Source organism: Caenorhabditis elegans, chromosome II, assembly GCF_000002985.6.
Source record: "Caenorhabditis elegans chromosome II".
NCBI classification, from domain to species: domain Eukaryota; kingdom Metazoa; phylum Nematoda; class Chromadorea; order Rhabditida; family Rhabditidae; genus Caenorhabditis; species Caenorhabditis elegans.
The window spans coordinates 9,281,654-9,295,851 of record NC_003280.10 but is presented as its reverse complement, the minus strand read 5'-3'; the positions used below and the strand labels follow the sequence as shown (position 1 = coordinate 9,295,851).

At 34.9% G+C, this 14,198-nt stretch overlaps 3 protein-coding genes, 1 non-coding gene and 1 pseudogene across 6 annotated transcripts; 2 read left to right on the top strand and 3 right to left on the bottom strand.

Annotated features, from left to right (window-relative positions):
- Positions 1-33: 33 nt before the first annotated feature.
- On the top strand, positions 34-1,827 carry C01G6.9 (Golgi apparatus protein 1). Its single transcript, NM_063579.3, has 7 exons — positions 34-158; positions 215-451; positions 604-725; positions 774-868; positions 921-1,081; positions 1,167-1,471; positions 1,624-1,827. Exons 1-7 carry the CDS (start codon positions 99-101, stop codon positions 1,745-1,747), a joined length of 1,104 nt encoding a protein of 367 aa, NP_495980.1. The 5' UTR covers positions 34-98; the 3' UTR covers positions 1,748-1,827.
- Positions 1,819-3,835, bottom strand: acs-7 (Acyl-CoA synthetase 7). Its single transcript, NM_063578.7, has 6 exons — positions 3,627-3,835; positions 3,410-3,521; positions 3,043-3,358; positions 2,431-2,953; positions 2,051-2,384; positions 1,819-2,003 (listed from the first exon to the last, which is right to left on the bottom strand). Exons 1-6 carry the CDS (start codon positions 3,831-3,833, stop codon positions 1,873-1,875), a joined length of 1,623 nt encoding a protein of 540 aa, NP_495979.1. The 5' UTR covers positions 3,834-3,835; the 3' UTR covers positions 1,819-1,872.
- Positions 3,836-4,312: 477 nt separating this feature from the next.
- C01G6.10 lies at positions 4,313-6,346 on the bottom strand (annotated as a pseudogene). The gene has a single exon. A coding segment is annotated over exon 1 (2,034 nt).
- 21ur-8602 lies at positions 4,676-4,696 on the top strand. The gene has a single exon (NR_051526.1).
- A 373-nt stretch (positions 6,347-6,719) lies between the features above and the next one.
- Positions 6,720-9,877, bottom strand: mtrr-1 (Methionine synthase reductase). Of its 2 annotated transcripts, none has more exons than NM_063577.7 (11): positions 9,743-9,877; positions 9,523-9,673; positions 9,238-9,355; positions 8,928-9,193; positions 8,568-8,810; positions 8,204-8,451; positions 7,977-8,157; positions 7,384-7,693; positions 7,242-7,334; positions 6,966-7,192; positions 6,720-6,917 (listed from the first exon to the last, which is right to left on the bottom strand). In NM_063577.7, the coding sequence occupies exons 1-11, from the start codon at positions 9,872-9,874 to the stop codon at positions 6,838-6,840; spliced, it is 2,049 nt and encodes a 682-aa protein (NP_495978.1). In that variant the 5' UTR covers positions 9,875-9,877; the 3' UTR covers positions 6,720-6,837. The 2 variants fall into 2 exon arrangements, 1 of the variants encoding a protein (NP_495978.1); NR_136347.1 differs by having other exon boundaries at positions 6,838-6,917; positions 9,243-9,355; positions 9,743-9,874.
- Positions 9,878-14,198: the final 4,321 nt, after the last annotated feature.

Below are 14,198 nucleotides of genomic sequence, written 5' to 3'. Positions count from 1 at the left end.
GACAATGGAAAGTTGTTCGAAATTCTCCTTTTTAACGGAATTGATAACGGATTGGGTTATTTCATTTCATGAAAAAGTTCACACATTTTAGATAAACGATGATTATTTTGAAAATTGCAGCCTTTTTTTTATGCTTAAAGTTTGGAGTTTCGAGTAGAGTAAGTTGTAGACAATCTGTAATTTTTGCACATAAAGTTTTAAACCATATTTCCAGCCTCTAGAACTCCAATTTGTATGTGATTCTTATCATGAGTGCCTTGATGAAAAATCTCAATTGATTCAAATGTGTAATGAAAAATCCCGCAAATGGGATCAGAAATGTGCTCAGAAAATGAAGAGTGACTTTAATGGAATTGTGAAGTATGAGGAACTGATCCGAATTGAGCTGAATCAGTGCATTAATGAAGATTTGAAGGGAAGAAATCAATCTTATATCGAAAGTAAGGATAAGGTAAGGATAACATGTTGCTGATATAAAAAAAGGTAACCGCATCGCAAACGGTATCAGGATGCCGTTTAGTGAAGCCCAATCTGTGTATCGGAAACATTATTGGAAATACAACTGCAAACAGTTAATGCCAAGAATTAAACAATCTTTTCCAGAATCGCTTCTGTGCTGAATATCTATTCAATCGTCAAAACACTGATGGGGACTGTGCAATTCGAATTGCTCGTCTACAAAATCGATGTGACGCTATCCGAAGATGTTGTGAGCCAGCTGTGAGGTAATTGAATTTAAAACTTCTTTACGTTATAAATTCAAATGATTTCAGATGCGAGCAGCAAGCAATGTATAGTGAAAATGGAAGAACTTTGAGTGGATTAAAAGAAGAAGTTGTAATTAAAATGGCAGAATGTGCTCAACATGGTTAGTTTATTTTCTTTTTTCCTACATCTCAAATTTAAAATTAAATATACAGAAGAGGAAATCCGTCCTCACAAACCAGAAGATTCGAATTCACCGAAAAAGCAAAGAAAAATTAAAATCATAGAATCTCCACCATTCTCCCTATGTCTGAAATATCTTCAATGCCAAAAAGATGCTCATCAGATGCGAGTTAATTGCTCAAAAACTTCAAATGTAAGTTTTGTTGGAATTGAGAATTATTCAATGATCGGTATGAAATTTATGTAAAAATTGTTTTGAACGGTTCAATTTTTCTCAGGCCCACTCCATCGACGGCCTGGATTCAGATGATCTGTCAAGTTCAACGTGGCAAAATTGTAAAAGCTCGTTGGAAGAAGACTTTTATTTGATGAACCAACGAAGAGAAGAAGCTTTTGCATATTTGGATAAATGTGTACCGATTGCAAATGTTACTCGTGAATTTATGATAACTGATCGAGTTTGTAGAGCAAGTACACTAAAAGATAAGAAGCCAAGAAAAGATCTTTTGAACTGTCATTTTGAAGTTTCAAGAAAACGAAAAGAGTGTGCCCTGCTAAGAGATTGTTGTGTTCAGGCGGATGTGTGAGTTTTTTGCAATTGAAAAATAACTAGGTTTCCAAGTTTTCCATTTTTGAATTTCTAAAGAAGCAATTGAAGCGAATTCCAGTTTAAGATAAAACTGGTAAATATCTCAAATTAATATTTCAACATTTCTGACTTTTCCACAATTTCAGATGTGAACGGAGTGCTCTATATGCGGTGATTTCCGACGAATATTTGCTCAGACGAACTCAACTTCGTGAAACTTTGGATTCTTGTATGAATGAAGCAACTGACAATGGGAATCTAGTCGTTTAAACTATCTTCTATGAAATTATACTTCTTGTAAAAATGTATATTACGTAATAAATTACACTTCAATGTGAGAAGTATTTTTTATTGGTGAATATGTATATCACAGGCTCAGAAAATCGATTTTGTCATTACAATTTAGCCTTTTTTGCATCCAAAAACGCTTTCTTCATGGCCCTCCGCAGAAGTTTTCCTGTCCCCGTTCGCATTATTTCACTAACAAACTCAATTTCCTTGATGTGCTTGTATCTGGCTAGCTTCTCTGCAATAATATTTAATCAAACGTTAAATTAAATTGATTCAACTTACGATTAATATGCTTCATGATTGCTTTTGATGTTTCCATATCTCTTCCTCTTTTTGAAACAACACATGCAACTGGACGTTCTCCTGAACTAGCATCATCTACTCCAAAAACACATACATCTGCCACATCATCATGTTCCAAAATGACAGATTCCAGTTCAGCAGGTGCCACTTGTTTTGCATTTACTTTAATGAGTTCTTTGATTCTATCACAAATGAAGGTTTCTCCGTTCTTATCAAAATACACAATATCTCCAGTTCTCATAAAACCATGTTCATCTAATAATTCATTTGTTTGTTGTTCTTTTTTCCAATATCCTTTCATCATTTGAGGACCCTGAAATATAGAAATTAGGTAAAGATCCTCAGAAGCTTTGACTGACCTTAATCCAAAGTTCTCCAATTTCATGAGGCCCACAAAGTGTTCCATCTTCTTTTTTCACTTTCATACTCGTTCCAGGAACCAATCTTCCAACACTTCCATCTGGAGATCCTGGACTTTGTAAATGAGTTGCAAATGTAAGTTCAGTCATTCCATATCCTTGAACAATATTTACATTCGGCAGAAGTTGTTTCAGCTTCTTCGATGCACTTTCTGGAAAAGGTGCTGATCCAACAGTGACGCTGACCAGAGAACTGACATCGTATTTTTGTAAAAGTGGAGAATTGAGCATTCTAACAGCAATAGCTGGAACTAAAGAAAGGACCATAATGGAATATTTCTCAATATTTTTCAACATCAATTCCATATCAAATTTTGTGAACATGATTTGTGTTGTTCCACGATATGATGTCAAAAGTGTGCGGAACATTCCCATGGCATGGTACATCGGGAGAAAGTGAAGATCATAAGGAAGAACGAAATCTGGTGGAAGGCCTATCGCTTTGGCGTTGGCATCGAAGAATCTGAAATTTTCGGTTTTCTTCAGTAGCTGTTCGAATAAATATAATTCGATGGGTACCAAGAAGGCAAATGTTTGTGTGGTTTTTCTCACCTCAAAGAAGATTCCAACATCATGGAAAAGTTCAAATGACTGATCATAACACCTTTTGGTTTTCCAGTTGTACCCGATGAATAGGGTAAGAATACAATATCATTCTTTGGATCAATCAATGGCATTTTAAGATTTCGAACGAGACGGGAAGTGAGCACATCGAATTTAATTACTGGTGATGGAGGGTTTGCCGAAATTGAAATTATTTGCTTCACAAATTTCAAGTTCTTGCAGGCTTCCTGAACAACAGGTAAAGTATGTTTATCAACCAATATCACTTGACTCTGGGAATCTTCAATTTGATAGTTCATTTCAACTGGAATAAAGTATAAAAATTGATTTTTTTTTATTTATTGGAATACCGTACATGATGTAAATTGACTTGCAGCTGCCGACACAATAAGTCCAGCTCTCCAGGCTCCGAGAGCAGCGGCAAAGCATCTCCAATTGTTGTATGAAGCCAGTAGAAATACATCTCCCTGAATTTATTTGAAGTAAAGAGGTTAAAATTGGTATGATATTTTCAAGGAAATGTATTTCTTCAAATGCCAAAACATCAAGTATTTTTCAGTGAAGCCTCTCACCTTTTTATATCCATTCTCCACAAACCATTCAGAGATTTGTAGAACCTTTTTTCCAAGTTGCTGGAAACCTAAAGAGTCATCTTCATTTTCAGCGGTCACAAATGCAACATTATCAGGATCTTTCTCTTGGTGCACCTTGAATCTTTCAAGTAACACCTCATGCACTGGTTTGTCATGATTCTCAAGTTGTTCACCGTGAAATATCATTTCTGAAAATGTTGTGATCGAAAGGATTATTTTATGTAACGAAAAAACTATCATCATACAAAAATACAAGAAATACAAAATAATCAGAATCAAATATTATAAACCATTAGCTATAAACTGATAATATTTAAAAGTGTAGCATTTTATTTTTCCCAACCGTATCACTTTTATCACCAATCATCAGTTGCCGATAAGAGTCGCGCATGTTGGGTGGAGGAAACTAAACACGCCACGTTGTAGTCAAGTACATACGGACAAAAATATGGCCACGGTGTTGTCAAAAATTGAGTGAATAGCCATTAAAGTTATGGGTATTTGTGAAGTGAATTTAAATAAATCAAAACATTTATTCGTTTATTTTTAGACAACATAGAACGCGAATTTTATTAGTTTTTTTAGAATAAAAAATTCAGCATTATTACTTATTGCGGAAAGTGCCATTAGATCACTGCTTCTGGTCTCGGAACGAACGAAAAATCTCAGCTCTCTCCATGTTCCGTCGTTTTTTGCACTTTTTCAACGTTGTTGACTTCAAACGTCTTCATGTCCAATCCATGTTTTGCAATGTAGAAGTGCACTCAGGCTTGGCGAAAATGCGTTAAAAGTGATAGCAAACTAGGGGCATGTTCCAAACATCACATTGGCTTATGTCCCGTGGTCCCACAATGGATGGATTTGCGAGAATATTATTATCTTTGTCGATCCTTTTTGAAAGTTTCTCCGCAGCCTTGACCATTATATTGAAAGCAGATTCCTCGAACCTTTCCATTTGCAGCTCATGGCAAATTATTTACATATCTTTCAAATTGGCAATAGACTGTTTGGACACATTGCACTGATGATTTTTGCTCTACGGAGAATGACGGTTTTCACAATAACATCTACCCACTCTGGCATTGCAATCACAATCACATGTGTAGTTTTTTCTTCTGCCATTCAATGATTCTTTCTTCGATTGTCCTCTTCACGATCAGTCTGCAAAATTTGAATAAGTTTCAGCGGATTGTTTTTTTTAATTGAAAAAGGTACCAGCACGAAAAAACTGAAATAGCCCAAAATCTATTTTTCTTCGGTTATAAATTAAATTTGAAACCTCATGGTGGTGTAGTCAATTTTTTTTTATTGCTTTATTAGATTTAAATTGTCTGAAAACACCGAATTTCATAATAAACTTCTTGAAAAAAAGTTAGTTGGCGGCTGGAAACTTATTTTTTTACAAGCAAGCGTTTAGGCGCCTACACGGAAGTCCGAAATTGATCTTGTATAAAATCTAATTTTTCAAAAACGAAAGCAATCTACTCGGAATATCTAATTTTTAAAATTTAAATACAATTTCGGGAACAATTTTGTTTTTGAAATTAATATTTTGGTTCAAATTACCTATGGTTGAAGACATCTCTCACTTGTCCAATTCGGTGAATTCTATCGTATATTCGCTGCTCAAGAGCAGCATTCCAATGGACATCCATCATAATCATATGACTTGCGCTGGTCAGGTTGAGTCCAACTCCACCGGATTCTAATGAGAGTAGCAAAATCTGACCCACTCTGGCATTGCAATCACAATGTTTCCAGAATACAGCTTCACGAAGAAATGGAAGACGACAGGAACCTAACAAGACTGAATAAGTCCCATAAGTTATTATTAATCGGAGTTCCCGTGAGACACCATCTAGAAAAGGATGAGAGCAAGCAAATAGCTTGTATTCTTTGTGAAGTGAGCATCATCGAGAATTATGCGCATCCATGCAATGCGAGCGAGAATTGAGTCTTCGTTCAGCAGAATTGTGTTGTGTTTTCCATCATTTTCTGAAAAAAAAACAAATTATAATTGGGATTTTAAAGTTGGGCAGCCCACAAGTTGGGCGTGATTTCTGAAGCTCCGCCTCTTTTCACTCATATTTCAGTCAAGATGTTCTCTTTTTTCATGTTACAAATATATGAAGCTAAGAGTGTGGCTTACCTGCATCGTCATCAATTTCCTCGTCTCTTGAACTTGTGGGCTTCTTTAGAACTTCCTTTGATACCAGGCGGTATGTTGCAATCACAATGTCAAATGAGCCAAGGCTCTCAGGGGTCAACTGTCCACTCTTGTTCCCAGTATAAACGAAAATCGAAATAAAATCCGGAGCTGCAAGATGTTTCACTTCTTCTACCCAATAGTTCACCAAAATCGGTGGTACGACTATAAGAGTGTTTTCCAACGGACACAACCCATGTTTCTTTGCAACATCTACTCGTTTTTCATCGTTCCATACTGTCTCCTGCCGTTTTTGTTTCATTTCCAGTTTCCTCTGGATAATCAGCGCAATCATGGATCGTGTTTTTCCCAGCCCCATCTCATCGGCTAGAATTCCTCCAGGTTGGGCTTGAATTTCTCGCCACATGAGCGAGTTGAGCGAATCTTTTTGATGTGGCATCAGGTTGTCGAGGAGACTGTCAGGGGCTGTCATAATGAATGTATCGCTTGTAGGAATTGTTAGACAGATGCTGCAATGATGACATATAAACATTGGAAAGACACTTTATGAAAGTGTAATTAAGTTTGGAAATTAAATACGGAAAATTCCTGTGAAAATAATTTTTTAAAGACTTTTACTCAAAAAAATGCACTGAGCCCATCGTCAGGCTGTCCAATTACGGTTTGATCTACAAAAAAAATGCGGGAATTTTCCCCCCAGGAAAAAAATCATCTCCCGCATTTCTCGAAGATCAAAACAAAATGAGGCACTTTTACACCACGTGACGAGCCCCAGTTTTTGTGAAAAAGCTACGAACTTGGTAAAATCTTGCAAAAAGCGATCAAACATCAGTTTAATTAGCAGAGCCATTCCAGTAACCTAATTCTTTTGTCATAATAAATTCCATTTTTGGTTGTACATAAAAAGCGAACAATCAACTTCATTATATTAAACTAAAGAACACCAGATCACATAAATAACACAATAAAGTGAACAAATAAAATACCCATGGCAATAAACAATTCCTATAAAAATTAAGTATACTATCCCCACACATCCTCGATGTATTGATCACTCTTTTTCAGATCCATAAGCTTCTTCTTCGCTTCCAAGTCCGGAATTCCTAAAAAAGTAAACAATAACCATTGTAAATTTCCTTTTTTTAACCTACCTTGATCACTGGCAACAATATCCGAGAAACATTGCCAAACATCTTTAGACATTCCTTTTGCGTCTCCACAGATGAAAATTTTCGACTCTGTCGATGCTGTCAAAAATGGAAGAACCTTGTCGAGATATTTTCTTAAGCCATCTTGAACTCTTTCACCCTTTTGCTCGCTTTCACAGATGATTAGATCAGTGAGGATGCCTTCGCTTACAAACATTTCAAGTTCGCTCCTGAAAATTCAAACTACGTTTTTCTTTCACGAATCAAGGAAGGACTTACATATAAATTGCATCTACAGAAGAATCACGACATCCAAAGAAGAGAACACGTGGAACATCGACAAAGTCCGATGGAGAGTCTTGTTTCAATTTTCTGGAAATTAAAAATCAATTAGAAACATTAAAAATTGAACTTATTTTACCTCAAAAAATGCAGGAATGACAGAAATACCGAGACTCCAGTTCCTGGTCCAACCATCAATAATGGCAGTTTTCCAGCCGAATTCTTTGTCATTCCAAGAGGTGGAAGTCTGAATCTAGCCGGTTCCTTTCCCAAAACTTGAACTTTATCTCCAATTCTCAAAGAATTGAGCCAATCAGTTGCGAGTCCTTTTCTCGAATGTCGACGTCCATCTGTTGCTGGGAATTCCATTTCCGAATAGATCAGACGGGCTTTTCGGTTTTCATATGATGACATACTGTACGGACGTGGGATAAGCCGTGGAAGAAGTTCTGAAACGTAAAAATTTGTAAAGAAAGTGTTAGCAACATTGTTGTTCTTAAACTTTGAAATTTCAAAAAACTTAAAATTCCGCTCAAAATGTAGTTTTTTTTAACAACTTCTTTATTTAGCTTAAAATATCGGTAAAAAATTTTAATTTTGTTTTAATAACTGGATAACGTTTTTTTTTATTTAAAAAATCTGCAACGTCAAATGAATTAGAATAATGAACCTAACTTAAAATTCAAGTAATTATTTTTATTTATTTATTATTTTTTCAACTAAACAACTCACCGATTAGTCTATCAACCGGTGGCTTCACATTTGGAAATGCGAAAAGCATGTCAGCCAATGACAATCCGGGTGTTCTAACAAAATCGGTGAAATCCTTCATTCCCTGAGCACTGCAAAGCTCCAAAAGCCGTCTTTTCTCATTTGGATCAGATGTACTTTCGGCGAGTACACGAATCAGCGGCTGAAGAAAACTACTTTTAATTTTGATTCATAAAATATGAACTCACTCTTCCTGGAGCCCGACGAATGTCTAGACACGTGGTGAACATATGACGGAGAGTTGTAATTTTGTGCACGTGTCCCGGAATTTGAGCATTGATTTTCTCAGTTTTCGGGTTAATTGAAAGCTCGCATTGTTGATCAGCAATGTCTAAAACTCCGCATCTTTTAAGGATAAAATTGACTTCAAGTGCTGGATTTGGAACACAAAAATATATGGCATCTCCCGGCTCGTATTGAAGTTCAGCAGCATGATCTGAAAATTAAAAAATGATTTTTTACTTCCAAGAAATTATAGCAGAATAATTCCAATTACTTCAAATTTTTTAACGAATCAACTGATTTTAACTGTTTTCTTCAAAAAAACCCTACCTCCGAAATCGACAGTGATCATCCGTTTCGTTTTAATTTTCTTGGAAAATGGATCAGTCACAAATTCAGCAGAGACTACAAGAACTTCGAATGGTTTCGTGACGACTCCAGGCATTTTGCACAGGTTTTGCCATTCCAATTTGGTATCTTCTGGTAGTTTTCGATTAGAAACCGACGAGACGATGAAAGGTTGAGGAGCAATTGGAACGCGCAAATTTTCATCGTTCGAGAGGGTTTGCGATCCTGTAAGTTAAGTTTTGATTTCAAATTTTTGGAGAATGTTTCTATGTGTGACACTTGACAAAAACAGTTTTTTTCAAAACTAGAACTGATTATTCCACTTTCAAAACGGTTATTCACCTTTTAAAAGAGAAATTTCGGGATAATCATAATGCTCGGGAATCAACATATCAATTCCAATAACTCTTCCTCTTCCTTCATCATCTGATTCTTCATCTTCTATTCGTTTCTGAAGTAACGCTTTCTTTTCTTCTTCAGTCTTAACTTGATTCAATTTCAAGTTTGATGATTCCGTAATTGCATTCATTTTGTCGGCGGAAATGTCGAATCTGGATGCCAGTGTTGCAAAGAATTTCTCGATCCATGGTTCAACTTCTAGTTCAAGTCTGAAAGAGGAATTACATCCTCTGAATATAAAATAAAACCAAACCCCACTTGATCGTCTGCTTCTGCACGATCAAAAAGACGATTTGCACCGAGAGCTGTCAGTTGTTTGTCAATTTTTCGAGGAATCGTTTGATAAGATGAATAGTTGGAATCGCCGAGACCTGGAAATAGTTCCTTTTCAGAATAATTTAAAAGTTAATTTTTGAGTTTGCAATAATAAAGTGCAAGAACACAAGACATTGAACTTCTTATCAGAATGATGATTAGTCATTGGCTTTTTTGAATTTTGATTTCTCTTTTTTCAATTTGCGGTTTTCAAAACTCTCACCGAGAAGAACGTAATCCAGATTCTTCAAATATTCGTTTTCCAGTGAATTTCTATTAATTCTTCTCACGAAACGTGCACAATTATCCGGTGCATCTCCATCGCCAGTTGATGAAACGACAATTGCACACAGTTTTTCTTCATTTAAATTGAACTGAAAAGTTAAATAAATTAATTTAAATTTCCAATGATTATAAAAAACAAATTGTTAAAAAAAACGTACTTTCTTCTCATTTTCATCCAGAGCGTGAAGTCTTGGCGTTAATCCGATTAACTCTGCTTTTTCCTTTAAACTTTTAGCGATAGTTTCCGCTTGCCCAGTTTGTGAGCCAAAAGCAATGAGGAAATCTGTCATTTCCTGAAAATCGATTTATTGTAGAGAAAATTTTAACGCAGGCAACGTATAATTCTGGCGGAAAAGGACATTATATTGGTCAGATTGTAATCTTGTCTGTTCAACAAGACAATGATGGCAAATTGTGATCTTTCAAAGATTGAATAACACTAACATTATCACTGTTTTTCCATTTTTTGTTAAAATTATTGTATTCAACGTGTCTCTCTTTTGGAATGAGTAAATAGTTTTTATTTTTTGAATCATGGCAACTATAAATTCTTTCTAATCTTCATTTAAAAGAGATTAGTTCTTTTTTAATAGCCGAACAAGTTTTGCATCATTATTTTTATGACGAAATATGAAAAGTGCAAGTCGGGCGCGTAATGGACGAGAATTTTTAAGGGGAAAATTTCAAAGTTGAATTAAGTTTTTGAAATATTGAACGGGAAGCTGTAAAAAACATTTTTATTCGAAGAAATACCTAAACAAAGCAAAAAAGTAAAAAAAAAGTTTTGAAAGCAGACAATCTGCATTTTTCCGTCATGGTGACTGCGGATCGTGACGAGACCTGAACATTTTCCGAAGCATGCTCCTTTAAAGTTACGGTATTTTGTTTCTGTTTTGTTTTTGAATTTACTTTTCGTTTTCAAGTTTTTTCTCTAATTTTGAATCATTTTCCCATATTTTTCAATCAAATTTTTATATCTCCACACTTTTATGAGTCTCTAATTCCTCTTCCGATTGTTTTCATGTCGAAAAACCTGAAAATCTGCCGTGCCCAATCTCAAATTTCTCCCTCTCCATTCGTGTTCTCACTGTTCCGATCTTCCGTAGCTCTCACTGTTTATATAAACAAATTGTCTGCGGCGGAAAGAGACGTCGGCGAATATCGTCAGCCCGCAAGTGGCAACCTCTCCTCTCGAATGTAAACATATCCAATACACCACTTCTTTTTTTTTCTATGTCAAGTGCTATCAAAAGTGATGAAAAGAAACTGGGAAAAGACATGTCTTCCCGTGAATCATCCAGTTCTGTTCCGGAGTAGCTAAACGTAGGAAATGCACTTTTATAGCTGAAAAAGCTGTATAAATCTGTAATCAAAATTAATTTGAATGTTTTTTTCAGTCCTCGTAGATACTTTTTATCAATAACAAACTCGATACGATTCGAATTTCCGCCCACAAAACAAAAACGGCGGTAATTGGGTAGTTGTACTGTAATTGATATATATGAATTGTGGGAGTGTGTGTGTGTGTCACAGAGCCTATTAAAATCAAATCGAATTAGAAAACTCTACAGAGAGAGCGCGTTCTTCTTATCAAGACTAGTCCTCGACAATTGATGTTGCTTCGTCATTGGCTGCAGAGAAGGGGGTTTAAACGTCGATTCGACCTTGTTTGAATTAGAAATCTTCTGTTTCGTCTGCCGTCGTAGTGTAACAATGGGCTCAGATTCGGCAAGGAGAAAGTTCGGCGCCGCAAGATTTGAACGATGTGGGTGGTTACGGATGACAATTATTTGAAAATTCCTAATATTAGTCAACTTTCGAAAGGGTTAGTTAGAATAAAATATCATATAAAATTTTGATATCGATTTCTTTAACGTGCATTCCGTGTACAGTTTCAAAAAGTCCAAAAACAAAAAAATCAGGTCAAAACCTTGAACCCTCTAGTTAATGTAAAATAAAAATTCGAAGACGCACGTGCAAAAACACAGCAATTGATCGCTGACTGGTTCGAAGGGGTTGTGTCAATGACAAGAGAATCACGAGACCCTTTTGATAAGAGAAATGATGATGATGGTGTCTTGAAGAGGGTTAGGGGCAGCTGTTTAGTTGGAATAACACATCAATATGTGTACAATTCCTCTAAAACATGTGTCAAAGATTACACATGAAAAGAAATAAAAATTCGAAAAATTGTTTGTCTTAAAATGTTTTTATCTGAAAAAGTTCCGGAATAAGTCACAAATTAGAGATCAAACAAATTTCCGGATTTCATTCATTTTTCAATATTCAAATCAGCAAACGAAAAATTCGAATCTATTCGAACTAGTTCAATTAACACCCCAACTAATTTTGGCAGTAATCGTCTCGAAAAATGAAGGCACGACGCGGAGAACTGGTTTCCTATTACTAAATATGTCAGGGTTACAGAAGAGAAGAGACAAGGGCATTCCGTTCCGTTGGTTAGATCATTATCATCAATATTTTGTTTTTAGTTTATCAAGAATTGTTTATTTTAGTTTTGGTTCGCAGTAATAACGGGATGTGGTTTAGACTTCGAAAGTTACGGTATCTTAATTTAAAAATGACGTCAACTAGACTATTCTCTAATTGGATAGAATTTAGTCAACGGGTTTTAGAAATCAATCAGTAAATTATCTCAAAATTCGTCTCTACTAGAAATTTTCAATTTGAAAATTATAGTCCAAGAAATGAGATACAAAAAATTCCTCCAAGAACAATTTAAAAAAATAGAAAAGGGTACAAATCCATTCTATTTACGATCTTTTCTACAAATTTCTCCCATGCACATAAAGCTACAGTATGTCGGTTGATTTTCTAATGGAGACGGCTCTTTTCTGACTTAAAAGTTGAGAGAAATATAATTTATATTTCTGACTACATCTAATAGTAAGAAGCTTGAGAGCGCTTAAAAATTAGAAATTACTAAAATAATTTAACTTTTTAGTAAGTGTATGCTTTTTTCGAATAATTTAAAATAAGAATTACTCAAAAATTGTAAGATATTTAAGCACAAAAACTCTTTTAGTTAAACGAACAAAGCACTGTTATACATAAGCATGTATGTATATATCTATATAACAAAAATGTACTATAGACTCAATGTTGAAGGGAAGGAAAGACACAAGGGCAGGCCAGTTCGTTTCGTAGGCAATAGAGACTCGTTGCGGCCACCTCTCTCTTGCAAACGCTATTTCCTCGCTATCCTTCACTTACACACTCGCACATAAGAGACCGCCCGTGTCTCGAGTCTCCACTTTTTACATGCTCTTTCATCAAGTATACGGTGTCTGATGCATCTCTCTGGTTTCTCTCGTCTATTGATTGAGAAATGTGTGGGGATAGGGGGCGCAGCACGACGAAAAACGAAAAAGCGACGTTAGAGAGATGGAGAGTGTCTGTGGTTGTGTGTGTGTGTGCCTCAACCATCTTCGGCAGAATTTGTTGAATAGACATTTATCTCACGTTTTTTTTCGTAGATTTGAAAAGTAGATTTTTTCCGCTAATTTTGTTATTTTATGAGAATCTTTTAACATTTAACTACTTACTTTTATAAATTCCGCGCAATTTTCGTTCAGAAGTTCAACATTTTGGATTTTAGAATAATGATTTTTAAAATAACTGAAATACAATACAAAATTCAATTTATTTTATGTAAATTTAAATATTTTAGTTCAGAATTAGAAAAAAAAACATCAAAAATAATCCAATTTGTTTTGTTTTTGAATTTTTATTAATGATTTTTTAATATCATATAATACTTTTTGCGAAAAGAAATGTTCGTTATTTTCTAATTTTCAGTGCCCTTGGTCTTTTAATTTTTTATAAGTAGTCAACTATTATATAAAATTCAGAAAAATTTCCAATTTTTCATTATTCGTTGCTAATGAAATTTTAGAAAAAGAAAATGTCACGAGTAGTATATTTTCAAATTTATTATGCATATTTTTGGAATTACTAATGTGAAATTTCTTGGTGTTTAATTTTGGTCACTTTTGGAAGTTAAATGAAATTCTCGGAATCGTGACTCAACTAGACTTTTTTTTCAATCAAATTAAATAATTTCAGTGGTCTTTGTTTTGTTCAATTATTCCTTCAAAAAGTTATGAATCATACTTTATGAAAACAAAAAAGAAAAAAATCAATTAGTGACACCTGGCACCAGTTTTTTCCAGCTGCTGAACAGATTCCGTATTTTATAGTTTTTTTTTCAACTTTTTACGGAAAACTATTGACGAAAAATATGAAATAATCAATATTGTTCTGTAAATTCCTCATTTTCTGAACAACCTACGCACAATTTACAATTTTCAATCCAATGGGGATACTGTAGAAAAGGTTTCTGAACGAAGGAAAAGAATGTGAAAAAACGGGGAAAACATTTCGCAATCATCTTTTCTCTCTCACTCTAAGAGTTCGTTTTCTTTTTTCTTTTCTCTCGCAAATACACACACACACAACGACACATCCATTATTTCTCCCCCACACACACAATTTTCCGCTTTTTTCCTGATGCTCCATTGCTCTTAGCAATTTTCTGCGTGTGTGTGGAAATTATCCAATAATTTTATGAAAAGTAACTCTATCAATTAGCCC